General features: G+C 33.5%; 1 protein-coding gene across 2 annotated transcripts in view; it reads left to right on the top strand.

The window, feature by feature from the left end:
* Window positions 1-21,802, top strand: part of LOC149423770 (endothelin-converting enzyme 1-like) — a 101,074-nt gene that overhangs the window by 59,886 nt on the left and 19,386 nt on the right. For both annotated transcript variants that reach the window (XM_089632110.1, XM_089632109.1), the window contains exons 3-4: window positions 20,553-20,698; window positions 21,365-21,610. In XM_089632110.1, the coding sequence (XP_089488236.1) occupies window positions 20,553-20,698; window positions 21,365-21,610 (392 nt within the window). The remainder of the gene's footprint in view (window positions 1-20,552; window positions 20,699-21,364; window positions 21,611-21,802) is intronic.

Genomic DNA, 21,802 nt, shown 5'->3' with positions numbered 1-21,802 from the left:
AAAATACTCATTCTAGTTAGTAGAAAAGTCAATAGATGTCGCACATTAAAATAAAAAAGGATATATTTGTCCAAGACACTGTCTGGATTGCATTTAATTAGGAAAGATTCATGAAATCATTCGTAAGAAAATGAAGATTCTGCTTGTAGTTGTTAATAGAAGAATGATACAGTTAAATGTGACCGAAGGGATAGAGTCGAATTAGCACAGTGGTAGAGCAAAACCCCGGCAAGGCGGAGGTCCTGGGTTCAATTTCTAGATGCGACCCAATCTTGCCTCAGAATCATTGCCTTGTCAATTTTCTTTGAAGAAAATTAGAGAGTTAACTAACACCGTTAGACAAATCACGAAATCTGTCAAAAATTTTAACAAAAGAAATACGCTTTTCAATTAAAGAATTTTTATTGCTAGAGCAATCCCGATATGTTACAAAACTCAGTGTAGGACGTGAATAACTTACAATCATAAGTTGGAAGTAATAGGTACAATTTATTAAAATAAAATAATTTTCTGATTATAGGTAGGTACCTGCTTTATTGCTTGTCTGAGTCATTATTCACACAATCAGTTCCAATTTTGAAAATGACACTTAAATTCAAAGCAACGTTGAGTTCATTTAACATGATTTCACGCATGACTGACAACCGAAATCAGTACTTTTGATTGTTTAGTATATTATCTTTTATCAGGAACTCTCGTTTTCCGTACGTACCTACCTACTCCAATATATTATCTCGTGAAGTCTTGTTGTATAGCATTCGGAACAAAACTGCAGGAAGTTGAAAGTCTAATCTTCGATATGAATGATCCCCCGACCCTCAAGGTCTCCGGGTCGGGTATTTCTACAATAATAAATAATATTATCTTCCGGCGTACCTAGTACCTACTCTCTTCTCGTATTATGATATCTTCAATACTTATGTTTAAGTGTCCCATACAAAGAATTTACTACGAAGCTTATTAGAATAATTTCATTCACGGTGCCGTATGCTGTATGATAATTACTCTAAGTAGGTACTATAATCGTCAACGTTTATAAGTCCTAGACCAGTGTTGAGCGATCTTTTTTAACTGGAGGGCCAATTTATCAATGCGGTATTTTCATTCTTTTATTCTCGAAAAAAATTACGATAATCAGGGTTTTTTATGCTGGCGAATACATTTTCTATGACGATTTAAAATGGGCCATTCGATATTCCGCCAAATTTTTTCGTTTATTAATTTGGATGTCTAAATATAACTTATCATTCTGTATGAACGTGTGAACCTAAGCTATGTCTTTTTTTATTAGAATGTTTAATTTTACTGTGTGTATCTATTCATTTCGAGTTCTTGTTTGTTTTAACAATGATTCAGATAACAACAATATCACCTAAGAGCTTGATACTTATATATAATTAACTTTTGTGGCAATAATAAAGGTCGGTATTATACTTGACAGCCAAATCTAAGCGATAAGTAACGTGTATTTATTTTTAGCCGTGAATACAATAACAGTACCTACCATATTATTGTAGCAATTCTATATCAACGTCCCAATATCACACTCCTATGCGACGGATTCAACAGCTAGGAAACAAATACTACGATGTTATTGATATATTTTTAGTACATCAATTCCAATATATAAGCATACCCTATTGAAGTTTTTTTTTTCATCAAGTAGTGGAATATTTTAATAAAGGTATTTAATTTGACTAAGGACGGGTTGTTTCGGAAAATTTGAACAATTCATCATATTTCAACGTTCATTTTCGGGTTCTGTGAAAGACTTATTCAAGTTCTGTTTTTATATCATTGTAGGCTAGTTGCTTGACAAAACTGAAATAAAAACAGAACTTGAAAAAGTCTTTCACAGAACTTGAAAATGAACGTTGAAATTTGATGAATTGTTCAGATTCTCCGAAACAACCCGTCCTAACACATAATAATTTTGTCAAATGAAACAGAAAAAAATATTTTGGATTATTTATGTTTTGTGCCCACATGCTGTATAGATCAAGTTTAGTGATATTTAAACTTTATTTTTTTGCAATTGTTTTAAATAGTCGTGTCCTGCACTATTTTCGTGTATAATTTCGTAAATATTTTTTATAAATATGTATGTAAAAGCCTTAATAGGCGTGAAATAAATAAATACAGCTAATGATACAATAATTGACAGTAAAAAAATTATATTTTGCTTACTCCTAACTTCGGTAATTATTCGGAATCGCTGGACAAGGATTATATGAAATATTTTTAAATAAAACCTTCTGATTTACCTTAATTACTATAAAAGGAATCTGACTGCATTTGGGATATTTTTAATTTTAGCCTTTAACCTTTAATAATCGAACCTAACCTACAATAATCCAACCTAACCTAACCTAACCTATAATAATCCAACCTAACCTAACCTAACCTATATCCTAATAATAATCCAACCTAACCTAACCTAACCTAAATCCTAATAATAAACCAACCTAACCTATAATAATCCAACCTAACATATAATAACCTCACCTTCTTTAATTTTTCTATTTTATAAAACATACCTAAATATCTTTATTTTATTTTTCGAATTTGGCTTAAATAGTACCTACCTAGTATTTGCATATGGTAAAAAATCTAGCCACTCGTATCAGGAATACAAACAAGAGAAAATGTTATCAACAGAAACCATTCCAGCTCTCATCCCATACAACGAAAGTGAATTTTCGATTTACGTAATTAAAAATTAAAATGCTAAAATTAAAAATATCCCAAATGCAGTCAGATTCCTTTTATAGTAATTGGTAAAACAGAAGGTTTTATTAAAAAATATATCGTATAATCCGTGTTCAGCGATTCCGAATATTTACCCTAACTTCAATTGGCTTTATTACATAGCGAATAAATGTCAATAGAGGAAGTATAATTATGGTACAATCATTTTTAAGAGATTCTTGCTTGTGTAGTGGTGTATTAAGTATTTCGAACCAATATGAACCACTATTGGTGTGCACAAATATGTACACATTCAAACGTGCGTGATTTTACTCTACGCGCACTGTGAGTCACGATTTATAAGGTTGTCACAAACTCGTGGATTTAATTGCAACAAATTATGCTTTCGACTAATTATAAAAGAAAATCTAGCGATGTTCTTATAATTATGTCAACAAGTGCAATCTGACAGCTTCACCATCCGCCGACAGTAAATTCTTCCTGATAGAGCAATAGTAGTGGGCATATCACTAAATCGGCATTTTGTAAGACTTGTTCGAAAATGGTACAATATGTGTGCAGTGTTCTCGTCTCCAATGCCATTGTAGAAAGAGTTTTTAGTGTAATGGGTAATGTGTGAACTGACGAAAGAAATCTACTATGTGTGAATACCGTAAAAAGCGAATTATGTGTTTTCTTCTATTTAAATGTCAGATGCACTGAATTTAAAGATACAATTTCAGGCAATAAACGATTATTTAAAGCAGTATCATCTAGTGCCAAATATGTTAAACGGTGATTTTATGCTTACCAATAGCAATAATAAATATAAGTTTTATTGTTTACTGAGTGTTTTATTGTGTTCACCCTGAGAAATTTTCGGTGATTTTCTCTGTTTGTTTCGGCCAAAATCAAAGGGGTTTATGATTATCAAAGGGCCCTTTGATTTTCGATAAATTTTACCAAAAAAAATCAAAGGGGGGACCCTTTGACAAAAAATGTTCGGTTTTTTTATCTGGACCATCTGGCAACCCTAGTAGTAATACTGGCCTTTGCGTTATCGGGGAGTTTTCTTTATTGGCAACCATATCTGAACATCATAACACTCTCACTAAGAATGTGTAAGAAAGGTGCCTAATTAAGAATGTTACTTGATGAGCAAAAAAAATTAGATAGTGTTGGATAAGTAACATGAACTCGAAATAACGACTTATTACTTTGTATCTCAAATAAAAGCAACACAGGTTGAAAAACCTTTCACATGCACATGGGAAAGAATTGAAACGTTGCTTGAAATGGCTTTAGCCGTGTTTGGTGACCAGATCTGAATAGCCAGGTACTTCCCCACCTTCCTCTTCCCCATCTCCCTCCCCTCCCCAAATACCCTCAGCCTCACAACATACCCCAATTGGGGATGCCATAGTCTCACTGGCTCCAGACGGGAGCAGTTGGGACTCTTGTGCGGTATTACTGTAAAAAAAAAAAAAAAAAAAATGGGACCTAAAATGTTAAAAATATGTTAACAAAGTATTAAAGTATTATAATTTTTTGCTATGTGAAGCCAACATCCGTTGGAGAAAGGCATAATGACCTAATCATGTAAAAATAATGGATTTTATCAATTATTATCACAAATTAGCGTTTTGCAATGCTTAAAATACCAAGTAAAATGACGCTTCTGCCAAGATTGTGGTTGAACAGAAATAAAAATATAAACGTGTGGTTATAGATGAAATTCATAAATAGAATCGTGTTTTCTAGTTGTGACGTCATTAAGTTTCAAACAACCGAGCTTCCTATTATCTGTGGTAATGCGTCATTTTTTGAACGCAACCAATTAATCAATTTAAATATCGTCTAAAATGTCAATTTAAAGATATAAATCTAACTCGTATTTCGAAGGAAATTTATACAATTTTCAGTTCAAATATAGAATCTTGCAACCCGAATTAAATTTTAAATGAAGATAATGATGTCGGTTAAAAATGACGGTAACTTCCGTCATTTTTAATCGTGGAACGAATATAATGTTAGTCATTTAAAAATGAGAAGTTGAAGGCCGAATTAACTCAGTGGTCAGAGCATTGCCCCGGCAAGACAAAGGTCCTGAGTTCAATTCCCAGATGCGACCGAATCCTTTTCTGTTTCACGTTTTTTTGTTTGATAGTGGTTAATATTGTCTTCAATGTCAATGATTACTTATACTGATCTACTTACTTACTTTAAATAATTTGTTTATGTTATGTACCTACCATACTATAATTATTTATACTCCTTTGTACAACATCACTATAATAATGTATCTACATGTAAAAGCCTTCGAGGCGTGAATAAATATATAAATAATAGATAATAAAAAAGTGTCGGCTCACACACGATGACAGGCCATTGACATTATAATATTATTTGTAATGATAATAATGTACATAAATACTTACATGGCCAAATCGATTGTAAAGTGGTATTTTTGCAAATCGAGCTATTTCCGTGTGTACAAATCTGGAGACCTAAGTTCAAGTTTAGAATTTAATCGTTTTTTAATTGATTAAAAGCTGTGAAAAAGAACGAAACAATTTTTCAATACTAATACTAATAGTACTATTCAATACTAATACTAAATGGACAAAACACTAAAGAAAGTACCCACTAAAGTATAAAGGGGACGTACGGATTAACATCACTCAAATGAGATTAGTAATTTACATCATTACACATTCAATGAAAAATTAATTCGCAAAGAATTTTTTTTTTCAATTTGGGAGGAGGGTGCGGGTCCCGCCGCCACGGAAACCATTTATTGGGTAACCAATACTTCTGTCACAGGTCACCCTAAGTGGTTCGCTTCATTTGGTAATTTAGCAGGGGTGCCTGAGTTCACCGGGTGAAGTAAGTAAGTCTTTTTTTTTTATAGTTAATACCTCACAAGAGTCCCAACTGCTCCCGTCTGGAGCCAGTGAGACTATGGCATCCCCAATTGGGGGATGTTGTGAGGCTGAAGGTAAGTGGGTAAGTCTGATTGTGTTTCCCAATCCCTTGAAACACAAAATCCTTATAATAGTATTTTAAGACACCGCATTTCTAATATACTTCCCTCGAACACTTAAGGTTTTTAAATTATACTTTCCATACATTTACCGTCTTGAAAAAGTAGTTAAATGCAGCATACATGAAATTCTATCGATAGAAAAAAAAACTAAAAGTATGCTCAAAAATTATTAACGACACGTCTTTTTTTTAAATACTGGCATACAGAGCTCCGGGCCAAAAAGGTCCCTTTCTCTTACATCATGAGTTTAGAATTGGTGGTAGAGCGACACGTCTGGTTCTGTTGTTTATGTTGTTATGGTATGAAAAAATCACAATGTTTTTAGATATTTCTCGAGAGATTTTTTCCCTATAAAATACTTACTTAGATATTTTATTTTTTGATACTTTTAAGCCTATTAAGCATCATCGTTTTTCAGGAACAACTTTTTATTTTCAACTTATTTTGAAGTTCATACCCATCAATGTAATATTTTATCTTTTTTATTTTTCTGTGTCTTGTTTTGTTTCGTGTTTTATTAAAATTTATTAGTATTATCTTATTTTTCAATAATATATTACATTGATGGGTATAACCTTCAAAATAAGTTAAAAAGAGAAAGTTGTTCCTGAATATTCATTTAGACTTTCATTCATTTAAAAGTCAAGGTATCCCATATAAATAAAAATCGGATATGTTTATCCGAGACACTATCTAGGTTACAAACCAATTTCATTAGAAACTTTGTTTCCATTTAAAAAGGTAGATGCCAAAAATATGGGAAAATTAGTTTAAGATGATATTGTTAATTCTGAATTTGAAATATGATATCGACAAATATGATGCTTAGTAAAGAGGTCTCAATGGTCAAGTAGCTTAAGACGCCTGTCCCGGTAAGACAAGAGATCCTGGGTTCAATTGCTAGTTGTGACCGTTATCTTTTTATTTCATGTTTCGTTAAGATTTATTATTGGGACAGTTATCTTTTTATTTAAATGTGTCTTGTTTTGTTTCATGTTTCGTTAAGATTTATTACTGTGACCGTCATCTTTTTATTTTTCTGTGTCTTGTTTTGTTTCATGTTTCGTTAAGATTTATTAATGTGACCGTCATCTTTTTATTTTTCTGTGTCTTGTTTTGTTTCATGTTTCGTTAAGATTTATTAATGTGACCGTCATCTTTTTATTTTTCTGTGTCTTGTTTTGTTTCATGTTTCGTTAAGATTTATTAATGTGACCGTCATCTTTTTATTTTTCTGTGTCTTGTTTTGTTTCATGTTTCGTTAAGATTTATTAATGTGACCGTCATCTTTTTATTTTTCTGTGTCTTGTTTTGTTTCATGTTTCGTTAAGATTTATTAATGTGACCGTCATCTTTTTATTTTTCTGTGTCTTGTTTTGTTTCATGTTTCGTTAAGATTTATTAATGTGACCGTCATCTTTTTATTTTTCTGTGTCTTGTTTTGTTTCATGTTTCGTTAAGATTTATTAATGTGACCGTCATCTTTTTATTTTTCTGTGTCTTGTTTTGTTTCATGTTTCGTTAAGATTTATTAATGTGACCGTCATCTTTTTATTTTTCTGTGTCTTGTTTTGTTTCATGTTCCGTTAAGATTTATTAATGTGACCGTCATCTTTTTATTTTTCTGTGTCTTGTTTTGTTTCATGTTTCGTTAAGATTTATTAATGTGACCGTCATCTTTTTATTTTTCTGTGTCTCGTTTTGTTTCATGTTTCGTTAAGATTTATTAATGTGACCGTTATCTTTTTATTTTTCTGTGTCTTGTTTTGTTTCATGTTTCGTTAAGATTTATTATTGTGACCGTTATCTTGTTTTGTTTCATATTTCGTTTAAATTTATTAGCATTATCTTTTTCTTCAATGATATACTCGCATTTTATATTAGCGCTCTACCTCTAACATTCGTATTTTCTTATTATCTGCCCTTCAAACCATATACTTATTTTTAAACGCTTACTACGCAGCCTCAATAACGTTTTACTTAGCATACCTCAATCCATTATGGGCCGTATATCAGTATTTTTAGTAATGGCATCACTAGGTTTATCTTGCCAGGGCTCCTACTAGAGAGCAACTTAACGCACGTAAATATCTATTTTATCTTTATTGAACACTTTCCGTCTTGCTCATAATAGATAATACGGAGGGATAGGAACAGGTTAGTAAAAAACGTTACACGTAATCACGCGTATACCGGCCGTAATACAGCAGTATTAGTGGCTAACAGATTTTTAAACCGTCCGACCCCTAGGATTAAGAACGTATGTATTACCATGGTATTAATACAAAGATCGCGGACTTTATTTGATTTGACAAATATATATCGGTCGCGCAATTAAAATGTAAAAAAGCAGTAATACCCATTGGCAGCACTATCAGAGTAATATTTTAAATCGAAATATCGATTTACCAAAGCAAATACGGAACGCATAATAAAATTGGCCAAATTTCGAAGCAATTCAACGCAGACCGGGTCAATGCCATCGCAAATGATATCTGAAGAATCGTGAAGTTAGCAACTAAACGCGAAATGCTAAAATTACAGTGTTTTTGAGGATCGGAACAAAGCGGTTACCAGTCTACAAAAATCTTGCATGAATGTTATTATGAGTAAATATTTTAACATGAGCAGTATACGTCCTACCTCATCGTATAGCTACACCAGCGCTGCAGCAGCGTATTAGGGAATCTTTATAAGAAAGACAGAAGTTTTTAAGTTCCTAAAAAATATGTATTGTTTTTTTAGATAATATCTATACATTTGTGGAGCCGAAACCGTAATCATAAAAAAATCCGTCAAAGAAAAAAAACGCGACGTTTGCTCCGAAAATTATTAAAAACATGATGTGTTGTTATTTAACATGGCTTAGGTACGAAAAAATTCACAGTGTATCTTAAAATGTATCTTAGCCATGTGTTTTATTAAATATTTTCGCTCAATTATTTTCATTTTTTTTAAATATTAGCGCGCTAACTCTAACATTCGTAGTTACATATCTCCCTTTCAAACCATCTTCTTCTTCTTTTTGAACGCTTACTACGGAGCCCTAACGAGTATAGAGTGCAACTGAAATTTAGGGACTAAATTAAACAGTCCCAACAGTTTAGTTGATAAGCACAAAGTCTAGACGCAATCCATCAGTGTCAAAACCAGAACAGAAGCTTTCGAAAACAGCCTAAAATAAAATTAACTAGTGCCTACTTAGTTAATCGTTACCCAAACAACAGTACAATTAGTTATTTTCACGACCGCGCCATTGAACTTCGGGCCCGATTCCACGAGCGCAGGTTCATTCGTCCGAATCCGTAACGAGTGAACGTAAGTACTTTTCTTGCACATAGTGTTCTGTGCTGTGTGCACCATACACAAGGAGAGTGAACATTGCACAGGCAGGGGAAGGGTAACGGAGGTTTGAGAGCCATTTTTACTTCAATAAATAATTTCTTTTTTTCATTTCAGCAACGCCATAAGATAAGAAATTAACTTTTTTTGTTTGTTTATTCGACAAAAATAATAATCATATTTTTCTCGTAGTTTATGCTGTATTATAGGCCAGATTCAATTTCTTCAATCAAACTGAGTGACTGCCGTGTTCAAATGTTTCATTTTATATATTCAGTGCTGAATCTTATAATATGTATTAATTGGTGACCAGATTTAGACATAAATCATGAATTCCTCACTTTTTTATGGGAGTACCGCAGAAGAGTCTCAACTACTCCCAACCGTCCTGAGCCAGTGAGTCTATGGCATCCCCAATTGGGGTATGTTGTGGGGCCCTAAGTACCTGGCTATTCAGATTTGGTCACCAACCACGGTTAAAGCCAATCCAAGCAAGTTTTTGATTCTGAATAGTGGTCTTACACCAGGACGATACTAAGAGTATCCTCCACTCTGGAAAATTTTAAAATTTGTGGCAACCTTTTCATGTGGTTATTCCGATATAAAGTTTAGTCGCGTAGTAGATATAAATTAGCGGTAAGCAAACAATTTTTGTTCCTAGACGATGAATTAGTTACTTCCCGAGATATTTGTCAAGAAACATCTGAGATTTTAGTAATATATTCATCAGAAAAAAATTAAATTAACCCTACGGAAAGATCAATTTTCTCGGCCTGCTAGGGCAAATTCGACCGTAAGTCTGTCCATTACGCTGGGCAGTGCGCCTAATATTTTTGAATACGACTTCTTCAGTTATGTCGTTAATATTCTCACTTTATTTTAGAGAATGGCCAGGGAAAATTCAACCGTAAATCTGTTCAATACACAGGGCCGCGCGTCGCATATTTTTGTGCATGGCTTCTTCACTTAAGTCGTTATGATTCCGACGGGTTTTGACACGTCTTAAGTGTTTCGTTTGATGATGACCCTATTATGTTGACCCCGAAAAAGAGGTCACTGGGAATATACCATATTGGAACTGGTGTGTGGACGTGTGGAGGGTGTTATGTGGAACGAAAGGGGTAAACCTACTCAGGAGACCCATTTTGAATGATTGAGAAACCCAGAATCCGAAAGAGCTTGCGTATATTGCGCAAAGTAATCACATTAAATTTCCAGCTTTAAGGCTCCGTTGTAAGCGTTCAAAGATGGTTCGAAAGGGAGATATGTAAATACGAATGTTAGAGGGAGCGCACTAATATTAAAAAACGATAATAATTAATAAAAATATTTAACGAAACACGACTCTCTTGGAATAGAGCAAAAATCTCTCGACAAATGATTTAGTTGCAGTTAAAGATACACTGTGAATTTTTCATGCCAATAACATATTAAAAAACAGAACAAAACGTGTTTTTAGTAATTTTCGGAGCTTACTTTGCGATTTTTTTCTATCGAGGGAATTTCATATAATTAACGTTTCGGCATAACACATGTATAGATAATATCTTCAAAAATAAATAAAATTTGGAACTTAAAACTTATAGAGTTAATGAGAAACTTGTTATAAATCGGTAAAAATTGGGTATGCGGGGGGCTTAAGGTATGCTCTCTGAAAACCCGCGTACCCTCAGTAGGTACTAAATATTACAATATAATAGAATATTGGTATTTAAGCTATGAGAAATATCTCCGTAGAATAATAATGAGATGAGCAATCACGCTATCATTGTACTCCGAACGGAATCTCCCTATTAATATTTATAAGACGCTTCTGTTGTCGGATATCAAAGTCCAATTTAAATGGCCTGGTATAAATACTTCCTAGAATATTGTCTGAAACCTGACCTTAACAAGCGTTTTTGTTGGTAGTTTTTCTTTGATACTAATACTGAGCTCTTCTTTTAATTCACATATTTAAAAAACATTGATAGTTGTACATTTCATAAAACAAAGTAAGTAATAAAAATAGTTTAAAAATACACACACAATTTCGTTTTGAAATTATTGAAGATGGTATGCTACGTTCAATGAGAAGAAAAGAGTGGTAAATATATAGGTGCCTACTGATTAAAAAGAAATCTATTGAAAGCTAAAACATAGGAACATTCGACTTCTTGAATACAGCTGGGTCGATCACGACCCACTAGCGAAGTGATCAGATACATTGCCATCGATAAATCGATCCTCCGCCTCCGCGCTGGCCGTGTGCCATTTTGATCGAAATCGAAAGTACCCGATCTTTGATAGGGTTGGTATAGGTTGACAATAGATGTAAAAATTTTGTAGACAGGGTGTAAAAAGAACTGGACAGAACATTAGTGCGATTTTGTATAAATGGCATTGAAGGCAAATCAAAGGTGAGGGGAAATTACCTGGCAGCCATCTTGTATGACAAAATTTTGAATGATTTGTATGCAATATGGTACATAATAAACTATTATAACTTCAATAGTGTGTTATGATTTTTTGGGATATTTAATGAGACAAGGAATGGGATATATCATTAATAAATTTAAACAGGTTTTGGCCTTTGTTCATACATTTGTCCCCTCACACTGCGACTTCAAATTGATCTCGAACAGCTCTGTCCAGAGCCTTTTATGTACACGGTTCTTGAGACACAGAAATAGAGATGTCTAATCTGAAATGGTCTGTCAGTGCGGTTCCACGTTCGAGTTATTGGAGATGGATAATTTCAGAAAAACTAACTTTTCTTCATTGCGTTTACTTCGGGACGTGAACTTATTCCATATACGAAACTTCTACGGTTATTTTTCGGTTCCCTGTGGCGGAAATCTTTATCGGTATGCTATTTTCTAATTTGGAAACTTAGTACAAACTTACCATCTCTATTTTTACTGTCGCGAGAGCAAGATTTGTGACGCCCGGTCTACAAAATTCATAAATCTATGGCCGCTCACCACGCCCATCACAGGTGCTGAATGAGCTCACCGCTCCTCGATTAAATGATCGAATCTTTTTTTTAAATAACGCAATAAGTATTGGGGTTTTTATATCATTGATCGGGTTAAAGTGATCGGCTAGTTAACGATCGACCCGGGAATAACCCTCGACCCTAGACAGGAAAATAAAATTGATTTTGCAAATGATAATATCGTAAAAGCACTAATTAAAACCCAAAAGTCCACAATTAAAATTATTCTGAAAGTCTCTGAAGTCAATAACATCATGTAAATTAAACAACTCTATTCTAAAACTATACTCTTTAAATACAACATTTGTGCAAAAAAGCTTCCTATATAATGGTAATAAACTCTACAACAAAATCCCACTCTCATTCCAAACTCACAACAATATTATAACATTTAAATCTCAAATAAAAAGCTGGATACAAAACATAGGGAGATCAGAAATAGAAAATATAATGACACCAAATACAGACTGAAATGGAAACCCCTCAACTGCACTATGAAATATATTTAAATTATTTCAGAAAAAAACAATACATAATTACTTCATACTATCCATTCTACTTAATTGTAATAATTTGTAAATGAAATCCTCAGCATGGGAGATTCCAGATCATCTATATTTGTTACCAAAAAAATAAAATACTTATTATTATCTGCTCAAAAGAGTTTTCCGATATTTTAATATCTTTAGTATATTTATTTCAAAAGATACACACATAAAAAGCACACCGACACGCCCATAACACTACTATCCTTAATCGTGTACCTACGATTTATTTTTATTTTGTATGTACCGCAAAAGAGTGCCAATTGCTCCAAACCATCTGGAGCCAGTGAGACTATGGCATCCCCAATTGGGGTATGTTATGAGGCTGAAGGTAGTGAGAAAAGAATGGAGATGAGGAAGAGAAGGTGAGGAATTGCATTACAAATAAAGTTATTTGATTGATAATCAGTTTTTGTTTTTGGCATCTACCTATGATCCCATTGTTAGTAGATTACTGTATCTCTCATAGACATATGAATATTAGTAGACCTGCCCTAAGTGATTAAAAGCGTATTATCCCCACTCCCCATACCGGTTCCATTGGAGCCGGCTGTGCTCGCGTATGGCCTCAAGTGAAATTTGAAAACGTGACGTCATCATTCTTGTGCGAACCATGGTCGAGGCATCATCGGTTCATTTTACGAAATAACACGGCAAAATGTTGACTTGTACTATGAAAACTTGTAAAAATAGATGTGAAAAAGAGAATAAACCCAATTGTCGTATTACATTCCATATATAAGCATTATTTTACTTTATTTTAAGCATATTCACATCGTATAATATGAATCAGTTGTTACTATCACATCGAGAAACGTCTGGACGCGAAACACAAAGCTGGTTGGTTGCTGGGAAGTAAATTATGAACATTTATAAAAGTGTCTTAACTAAATACTTAAACGAAATATTCGACTCTGAAAATACAACCGAATTTTTTTGCCGAATTTGGACTTCGCAAATTTGTTCATAACGTGGCGAGTAATTTGCGCTCCCATGTAAAAATGTCTATTCATTCAAAAGCAGATTTTACTTTTAAGAAGTAAATGGTGATATTATAATGCGAGATGCCTATTTACTGTCAGATTGATTTATTGACGAATCACAGTCAGCTTCACTCCCTTCGTTCTTCAACAGTTGATTTTACCCCTCGCCATTATCTTCTCGTCTATTAATTCCTGTGTCTGTGGTATCTCTACATAAATATTTTTGCACACGTAAGAGGGGTGTAGGTACGGTTTATAAACAGTTATAATCACTTAGAAATAAAATCAAAGCACGTACATCACGTCTCGTTACAGGTGGATAAACTAATCTGTGCCGTTGGGGGCGTCGCCCCTAGAGATAATGTGGTTTACCTGTTCAAAATTAATTAGATCGCTTTTACGTCATTCCCTTTTTTGGAAATCTGCACCGTTCCTTATAATAATAATACTATTTGGCTAATTTATATGGCGCCAAAAATCACCTCTAGTATAGACTGCCCAACCAGAGTCCAGTTGAATAAGTACTCACACAGATGCATTTCGTGCATACAGCATGCTCCAAGCTAAGATAAGAAATCACAAGCTAAGATAAGAGATCGGTAAGAAAGAGATCACTTTTCAAGAGTGTGTTGAATTGCCACTGTTACTAGGTTACCAATTTATTATTACTTATTAGTATTTATCGCGTTTCATATAAGCCTCCGTAAATCGTGATTATGTATTGATTACTATAAGTACCTAGAGTCTCGATTAACTACTCAATATTTTAATGACTGATTTAACATTGACCTGTGAACTTAGAATTGTTATTATCCCGTTTATTAATATTCCCGTTATATTAAAACTATTAAATTGTTTTCGTGATTACCTGGATACAATATTTAGGTATATCACAAATTTTACTGGTATCTAATAAATAGGTAAAATGTATTATGTAGTTTGTAATATTCTACAAGTTGTGTTATCTCATGAAGTTTTCCATGTTTTACAAAAAAAAATATTATTTTATAAATGAACAAACAATCAGTAATTATTTAGTCTATGGTAATATTATGCATATAAAAATGAAGAAAAAAAAGGAAATGTTTTACATTTCAGGGTAACCATCCTGTAATTATTTATCTTAAAAGAAAAACAACAATGTAACCTTTAAAAAAAAACGTTATTTTAAAACATTAAAAATATACCAATCTGTATTCAGTTTTTGTCCTCCCGTTGCGTTGTAATTATTATCAAAGAAAATTTAGTTTACGACAGTCAAACAAAATTGCATTTTCGTTAATTCTGTCTTCTGCCCCCCGAATACCCAATAATACTAATCATAAATAAACCAAACTATTATTTTTTTATTTTTTTTATGTGACACCTCACAAGAGTGTCCCTGCCTGTGCAGTGTACAGACAGGGGAACTATGTCACCACCCGGTTGGGCGGCGTTGTGAGGCGGAATAAGGTAGGGGCTGTAGGAAGGGATTTGTTAATGCGGGCCTTGAATTAATACGTCCAACTCCACTAAAATATTGGCAGGATCAACAACGCTGGACGATAGAGGCGCTAGTGTAGCATGCTGCCATCAGATTGTGTGGGGGCATGTCAGAAGTTGGAGGTATTATTAATATTATAGGTTATTTGGCCCCACTGAATGAGAAGTAAAAAGTCATACAAAAAGGAAGTAGGTACCTACCAACCCAGTACCTACGTCGTTCCAGCCTATGTTTTTGTTATTATAGAATTACAAACTTTTCTGTACTTTTGTGTACGGTATTGTGAATACAAAAGAAGATCATAAATATACCACCCACAAGAAGACTAGATTAAGTATAATAAGTATATAAGTAATTTATAAGTAGATAAATATATATAATATGAAACAACCGTTAGGAAATATGTTTTTGTGGAAATCAATTCGTTTCTAGAATATATTTCACTGTACTAATCTATTTAAGAACCACATTTGACATTTACATTCCGCATTCTTCGTAGTAATCTTATATTTCACCATAATATTAGCAATCTTACACTATACCTACCAATCTTCAATCGTGTCCACGATTAATCGTGAACGATTAGTTTACCCTGCGACTGGAACACGAATGTATTCAACGATTCTGTTCTATAAATTATTTAGCAAGTTTCTTGTAAACAATACATTCCACATACAATATATGTATATATAAGCCTAATTGCGTTTAAAATAAATAACAGTGGGAAGGAGGGTACTAATATTAAACAAATGTTTTGCGAATACAAAAGACATTACTAAGAATCTTCTCAAATTAATTGCCCTTGTTCATATGCTCATGACCATGGACGATGGTTGACAACTTTCAATACATCGTAATTAGAGGGATATTTTAAAAGTTTTTTTAAATAAAATACAATTTGTATCTTATTATTGAGAATGTATAATATTTTCCCAATATAAGATCACATAACCACAGTTTGTGTATCAAACTAATCTGCGAAATACGATTACTGTGAGGTGAAAGCTTAGCGACTTTTCTGTTTGCAATTTGTTTGTCCATTCAATTATTTTTAACTTGAACTTCTATCATTAACTATGGATTTTTAAAATATATACCCATAAAAGATAAGACAAGACGCCATTCCATTTGTTCTTGGGGAAAAGTGGTATTAAAATATGGAACGATCCGGGTAGAAAGGCTTAAAACCTAACCTAACCTAATCTGAAAAAAATTTCCCACCAATTTTCCCCCTAAACTGAGGTTTCCCGCCAATCATCCGTCTGTCAACACCATATTTGCTTTCATCTTGCCAAATTAAAAAAGAACACATTCAAATACGAAGTAAAACATTTTTAGAAAGTACTTACTACGATTTCATTACAAAAATTAATATTGGGCATGGTCAATGGTCATTAAATCTCCTAAATATACTACCAATTCTAAAAATTCCCAATACTAAAAATGTATTTAATTAATATTAATTTATTGATTTTCGAGTAGATACCTATACTAACATTTTCGTGTTTAATGAAGCACATATTATTATGCGAGTACACAGTCTAGTAGTACGCTTTCTCCATTTTCCGATATCAACAAGTATTGGTGATTATAAAAGATTATCGTGCACAAACCGTGAGATTCCTTTATCATAATATGTGCTGCGTAATATTCAAGTTTTTAGTTACATACTCCCCTGTCACGTAACTTGTCGAATGCCTCTCGTAAACAAATAATTGCCTACAAGAGTTTTTTTAATAGTACTTACTCAGCAAACGTGATACATAATCTAGCAACATAAAGCGACCCATAGACCTCCATTTCTGTAGCAGAAATCTTCTGCACGAATATCATCGAATGAACATTGTCAGTTTTTTCACAAAATTGAACAATTCATCAAATTTCAAAGTGGTTTATATAAAGTTTATCAAGTTCTTCACCTATTGCTTTGAAATTTTAATACAACGTTGCATTCGAATACACGTTTTTTTCATATACCTATATTATATAGTATACAGATGTCACCTGCGGTAAAAACATCTTTTTTTTTAAACAGTGCTATATGTTGGACTTACAAAACAAACCCATCTGTTGGACGTAAAATCAATACGGACTATTGTTTCTCTATTTTCACAGACAGACAGACAGACAGCCACAGCAACGCGTTACGGGTACAGCTAGTAATGATATAACGACAGAACTTCAAGAGAACCTTCACAAAACTTTAAAATTTTCGAAAATTGATGAATTGTTCAAATTCCATGAAACAACTGGACTTTAGAGTTTATTGTTTCAGTTACGTGTTGCATAGGTAGGATGTTCTTACGCTAAGGAAATACAATTATTTGATAGTGATATTTGATTAAAATCTTATAAAATTTGGTTAAGGAGTAGTGAAATGAGATAAAAATATTAGATTACATGAAAAATTATTTTACCTATTGGTTAAAGATGTTACCCAAGATTAAGTTTTCTCTCTCGCTTTACCAGTGTCCAATTCCTTCAAAATTATTTTACCTACTAGTCAAAGATGTCACCCAAGATTAAGTTCTCTCTCGCTCTCTCTCTCTCTCTCTCTCTCTTTAGCTTTGTCCAATTCCTTCAAATTATTTTACCTGCTAGTCAAAGATGTCACCCAAGATTAAGGTATCTCTCTCTTTACCCTTGTCCAATTCCTTCAAATTATTTTACCTACTAGTCAAAGATGTCACCCAAGATTAAGTTCTCTCTCTCTCTCTCTCTCTCTCTCTTTAGCTTTGTCCAATTCCTTCAAATTATTTTACCTGCTAGTCAAAGATGTCACCCAAGATTAAGGTATCTCTCTCTTTACCCTTGTCCAATTCCTTCAAATTATTTTACCTACTAGTCAAAGATGTCACCCAAAATTAGGTTTTCTCTCTCTTTACCTCTCTTACCAAATTCCTTGAAATTCGCTCTTACTCGGGTTTATTTTTTTATTGTAATAATTATCGTTCGAGAGGTTTATTGGGGTGCAAAGTATGTCAATGAAACCACAAATTTTCGATTAAGATTGTGGTATATTATTTTTGGCTCGTCGCAATACAGTTCACAGTCACACATTCAAGTATTGATGGCAGTAATTATTTTTCTGAATAATTTCCAGAATTAACATTAGTCATTTCACCAAGCATTAAACCTCCCTACACGTTTTTTGTAATAATTCTGTAATTTGTCAGACAGTCTTTAGTTTCTAATATTTGTGATTACAACACAAGAGTACGAACTGCTTCCAAATCTCCGGAGGCTGTGGAACTAAGACGTCCCCAATTGGGGTACGCTGTGGGGCTATAGGGAACGTGCAAGATAATGAGATGTGGAGGAGGAAGTTTGGGATGTACTGACAAGTATTTATTGTTGTCAGGTTTGAGAACCTATGGGCCGCTGTAAACCCCATTGATATGCACAACGCACTAAAAAACCAAATACAGTTTGTAAATGTCGCAGCTCATTATTGTTGTTTTTTTGTTGAAGACAATAACGTGTTCACATGAATGTAAATTAACCGGCCCTATAAGAACCCTGTCATTTATTTGCGAGTCAATAAGAGTGAAACATGGCCATTGTTAGCTGCAGGTGTGTTATTTTGTTTTAAATCAATTAATTTGAACAGACAAAGAAAATCAAAATATAATTATAACATTTCTAAAAAAATTCTAATTGTGAAAAAATAAATTTCCGAACCTACTTACACCACTTTCGTCAAATAGTAGTGAAACAGGCGGATTTCTTCGGAAATGATAAAATAAAATATTAAATGAGTGTAATCAATTAGAATCGGCATTTTTATACATTTTTCTATCCCATTTTTACCAGGGTGGGCGCTCTACTTAATCATTCGTTAAAGACCTGCAGTCCCGTTTTAACAGGAATATAAGTAATTTGACCAGATTGTATAGTAAATTAACAATAATTTTTATCATATTTTATCTCCGTGCACAAGAAGCACAAGGGGGAGACCGAAGACTTTTGCTAAAATACGATCTGTGAAAATTCCAGTTTCAGGGAAAATACTTCCGACATAAAACCTTTATTGAAAAGGCTAAAATGCTGAATGAACCAGTTTCTGCAGTGACGGAAGCAAGATTAAAAATATATAATATCTTTATTGTAAACAATTAGCAACTATAGCTAAAAATACAAATTAAAAATAGTGTACAGTGGTTTAAAAATTAGGTTAGGTGACATTTTCGTCAAAGTTTTTACATTGCGTTTTTTGACATGTCCCACGGTTTTGATTGGATTTTTCATAGTTGTATTATAGAATATTTCATAGTTATATATTTTTAATATGCAAATTTACCTTATTTAGACGACTTTACAAGTGTCGAATCTGTATATTTTATTGTGTATATATTTTTAATTATTTACTTAGATCAAAAGGTAATGTGTTTTTTATCATGTCCCATTTCTACATTCAACGAAAAAAAGCCTGATTTCTAAATTAACTTTAGGTGATTACAATGTAGTCAAAATATTGTCATTGGGTGTATAATATATTTTTTTAATAATTTTATTTTTTTATTTCCGTTTTTGGAACTTTTACATAAGAATAGTTAAAACTCCAGCAACCATATTTTGTATTTTTAAGTGATAACAATGCAAAAGATGGTTTCTGACCTTATAGCCCGTCCATTAGCCCAGCTCAGTAGGTTTTCTGCACAGTGAGGAGTAGGTATATATTATGGTAGTTAGTCCCAGAATTTCTGCACTGAAAAAAAAAACCTACTTCTAGTAAAGAGGTATTGGTGAAAATTCCATAAAAATTGTATTTGAAAAAAAAAAACATTTTCAGTTACTACAAAATCCTTAAAGTCGTACACGGAGAAAACATAACGTTTAAAACATATAGTTTATTTTCATATTACGTCATTGTATATTATTATGACAAACGCAGATGTATGAACACGTATTCCCTTATTATTACGAATTAACTCAAGGTTTATCAGGAAGCTGCCTGCAGTCCCGTTTTTAGCCGGATTACTAAAAATGTTTATGGATTTTTAATAAATCTGCAATACTATTTTTTCTATGTGTATTTTTCGATCTTAGCATTCAATTTCAATTCAAAATTCAAAAAATATTTATTGCACAAAAAGAGTACAAAGGGTATAGCTTATAGGTTACATCCTATTTCTTCCAGCTAACCCAATAAATACACATTATATTACATAACCCAACAATTACATGTTAACAAATAAATAAAAATAAATAACAGTAAATAAAAATTAAAAAAACAGAGGTATTTAATTCATGTAAGGTATTCATTTAAGGTGTAGTGACATTTGTTTAAAAGAAATGTTTTTAGTGTTGATTTAAATTTAAGTGTGTCGGATTTCAGTCAAGTCACGAGCCGCCACTGGACTATTCGGTGATGCCAAGATCAATTTGGGTAGGTACCTATATATAGGTAATCACTGAGTTGTCACCACTGAAAGTCCAGAAGCGCATTTGGTGCTTTATTTGTCTAATATAAGTCCTTTTATTACAGTCGGGACCAACCGGTGCGATGTTCCTCGGTTTTGGTTGTGCTGCTGTCGATGCTGCTGGTGGGAGTGTGCTTCTGTGCCATGGTCTTCTTCGTGATGGGCCAGCGCGCCCCCCGGCCCTGTCTCTCTGAGGAATGCGTCTCCACGGGTAATTATTAATTCATCCACACTAAGGCCATTTCAAACTAAATTTTACTTTTGAATTACGTATTTTTTTTACCAACAAGAGACTGAGGGTATCCACTATATTAATTATACAAACTAATTTTGGTTGTGGGTTTGTCTGTAACTCCGGTTTTCAATGAAATCGGATTTGTTTTGAATTTAAGTGTCATTTTCAAAATTGGAACGGATTACGTCAAGAATTCAGAGAAGCGAAAATTATTGTAATTGTCATTTTCTCGTGATTTTTCTTACATTTGAAAAGTACTTCACTAATTCCATTTTGTTTTTGGTAAAAATTGAATAATTTCACTATAAATCCTCGATATAATTTTTTCGGAAAAAACGATTCAAAAACCCTTTTGGATCCATTAGGATCTACGCTGCCTGTGCATACGTATGTAACTAGGTGAGTATCTAGGGATGCAATTTTATTTACATATCTGTTAAAAAACACTAATGATTTATGAAGCAATGTTAACTGTTTCTTATCATTCCTTCAAAATTGTCAAAAGTGGAGTTTACAAACTTGCAGTTTTTGCAGTGTTGGTCACTCAAGAACTATTTACGACGTAACGTAGTTCAATCCAGTTGTTCCCTTATAAATACGTCTACATGATCTCATCTGGAAAACAATCTACCCCTTTCCCAGCATCCAGAATAAATGCCGCAATGGACCGCACGATAGAACCATGCCAGGACTTCTACCAGTTCGCGTGCGGCGGCTGGGAGGAGCGTAACCCAGTGCCGGAGTGGGCCACGAGCTGGGACCAGCTGGCCATGCTGCGAGAGAGCCTCTCCAGGGACCTGCGAGTCCTGCTCGAGGAAGGCGATAACGAAGGACTGCCCAAGAGCGTTGTCAAGGCCAAGGCGCTGTACAAGACGTGCATGGATACAGGTTGGTGGATTGGTACTTTCTAAATGGGTAATTCCAATATAATGCACCCATAGGCCCAGTATATCAGTTGATTTTATGCGCGGCTTGGTTGGAATGTCGAGCTTAGCGCGGCTTGGAATAATCCGTACTTATAGGTTGTAAGCCTAGATATTAAAAAATCCAAGTACTGTCTATGACTTTGATAGAGGAACG

The sequence above is a fragment of the Hesperophylax consimilis genome, chromosome 5 (assembly GCF_061612785.1).
Source record: "Hesperophylax consimilis isolate HC1 chromosome 5, BYU_Hcon_1.0, whole genome shotgun sequence".
In the NCBI taxonomy this organism is placed as follows: Eukaryota; Metazoa; Arthropoda; class Insecta; order Trichoptera; family Limnephilidae; genus Hesperophylax; species Hesperophylax consimilis.
Note: the sequence above shows the minus strand (reverse complement) of the source record. Positions and strands in the feature narration are given on the sequence as shown.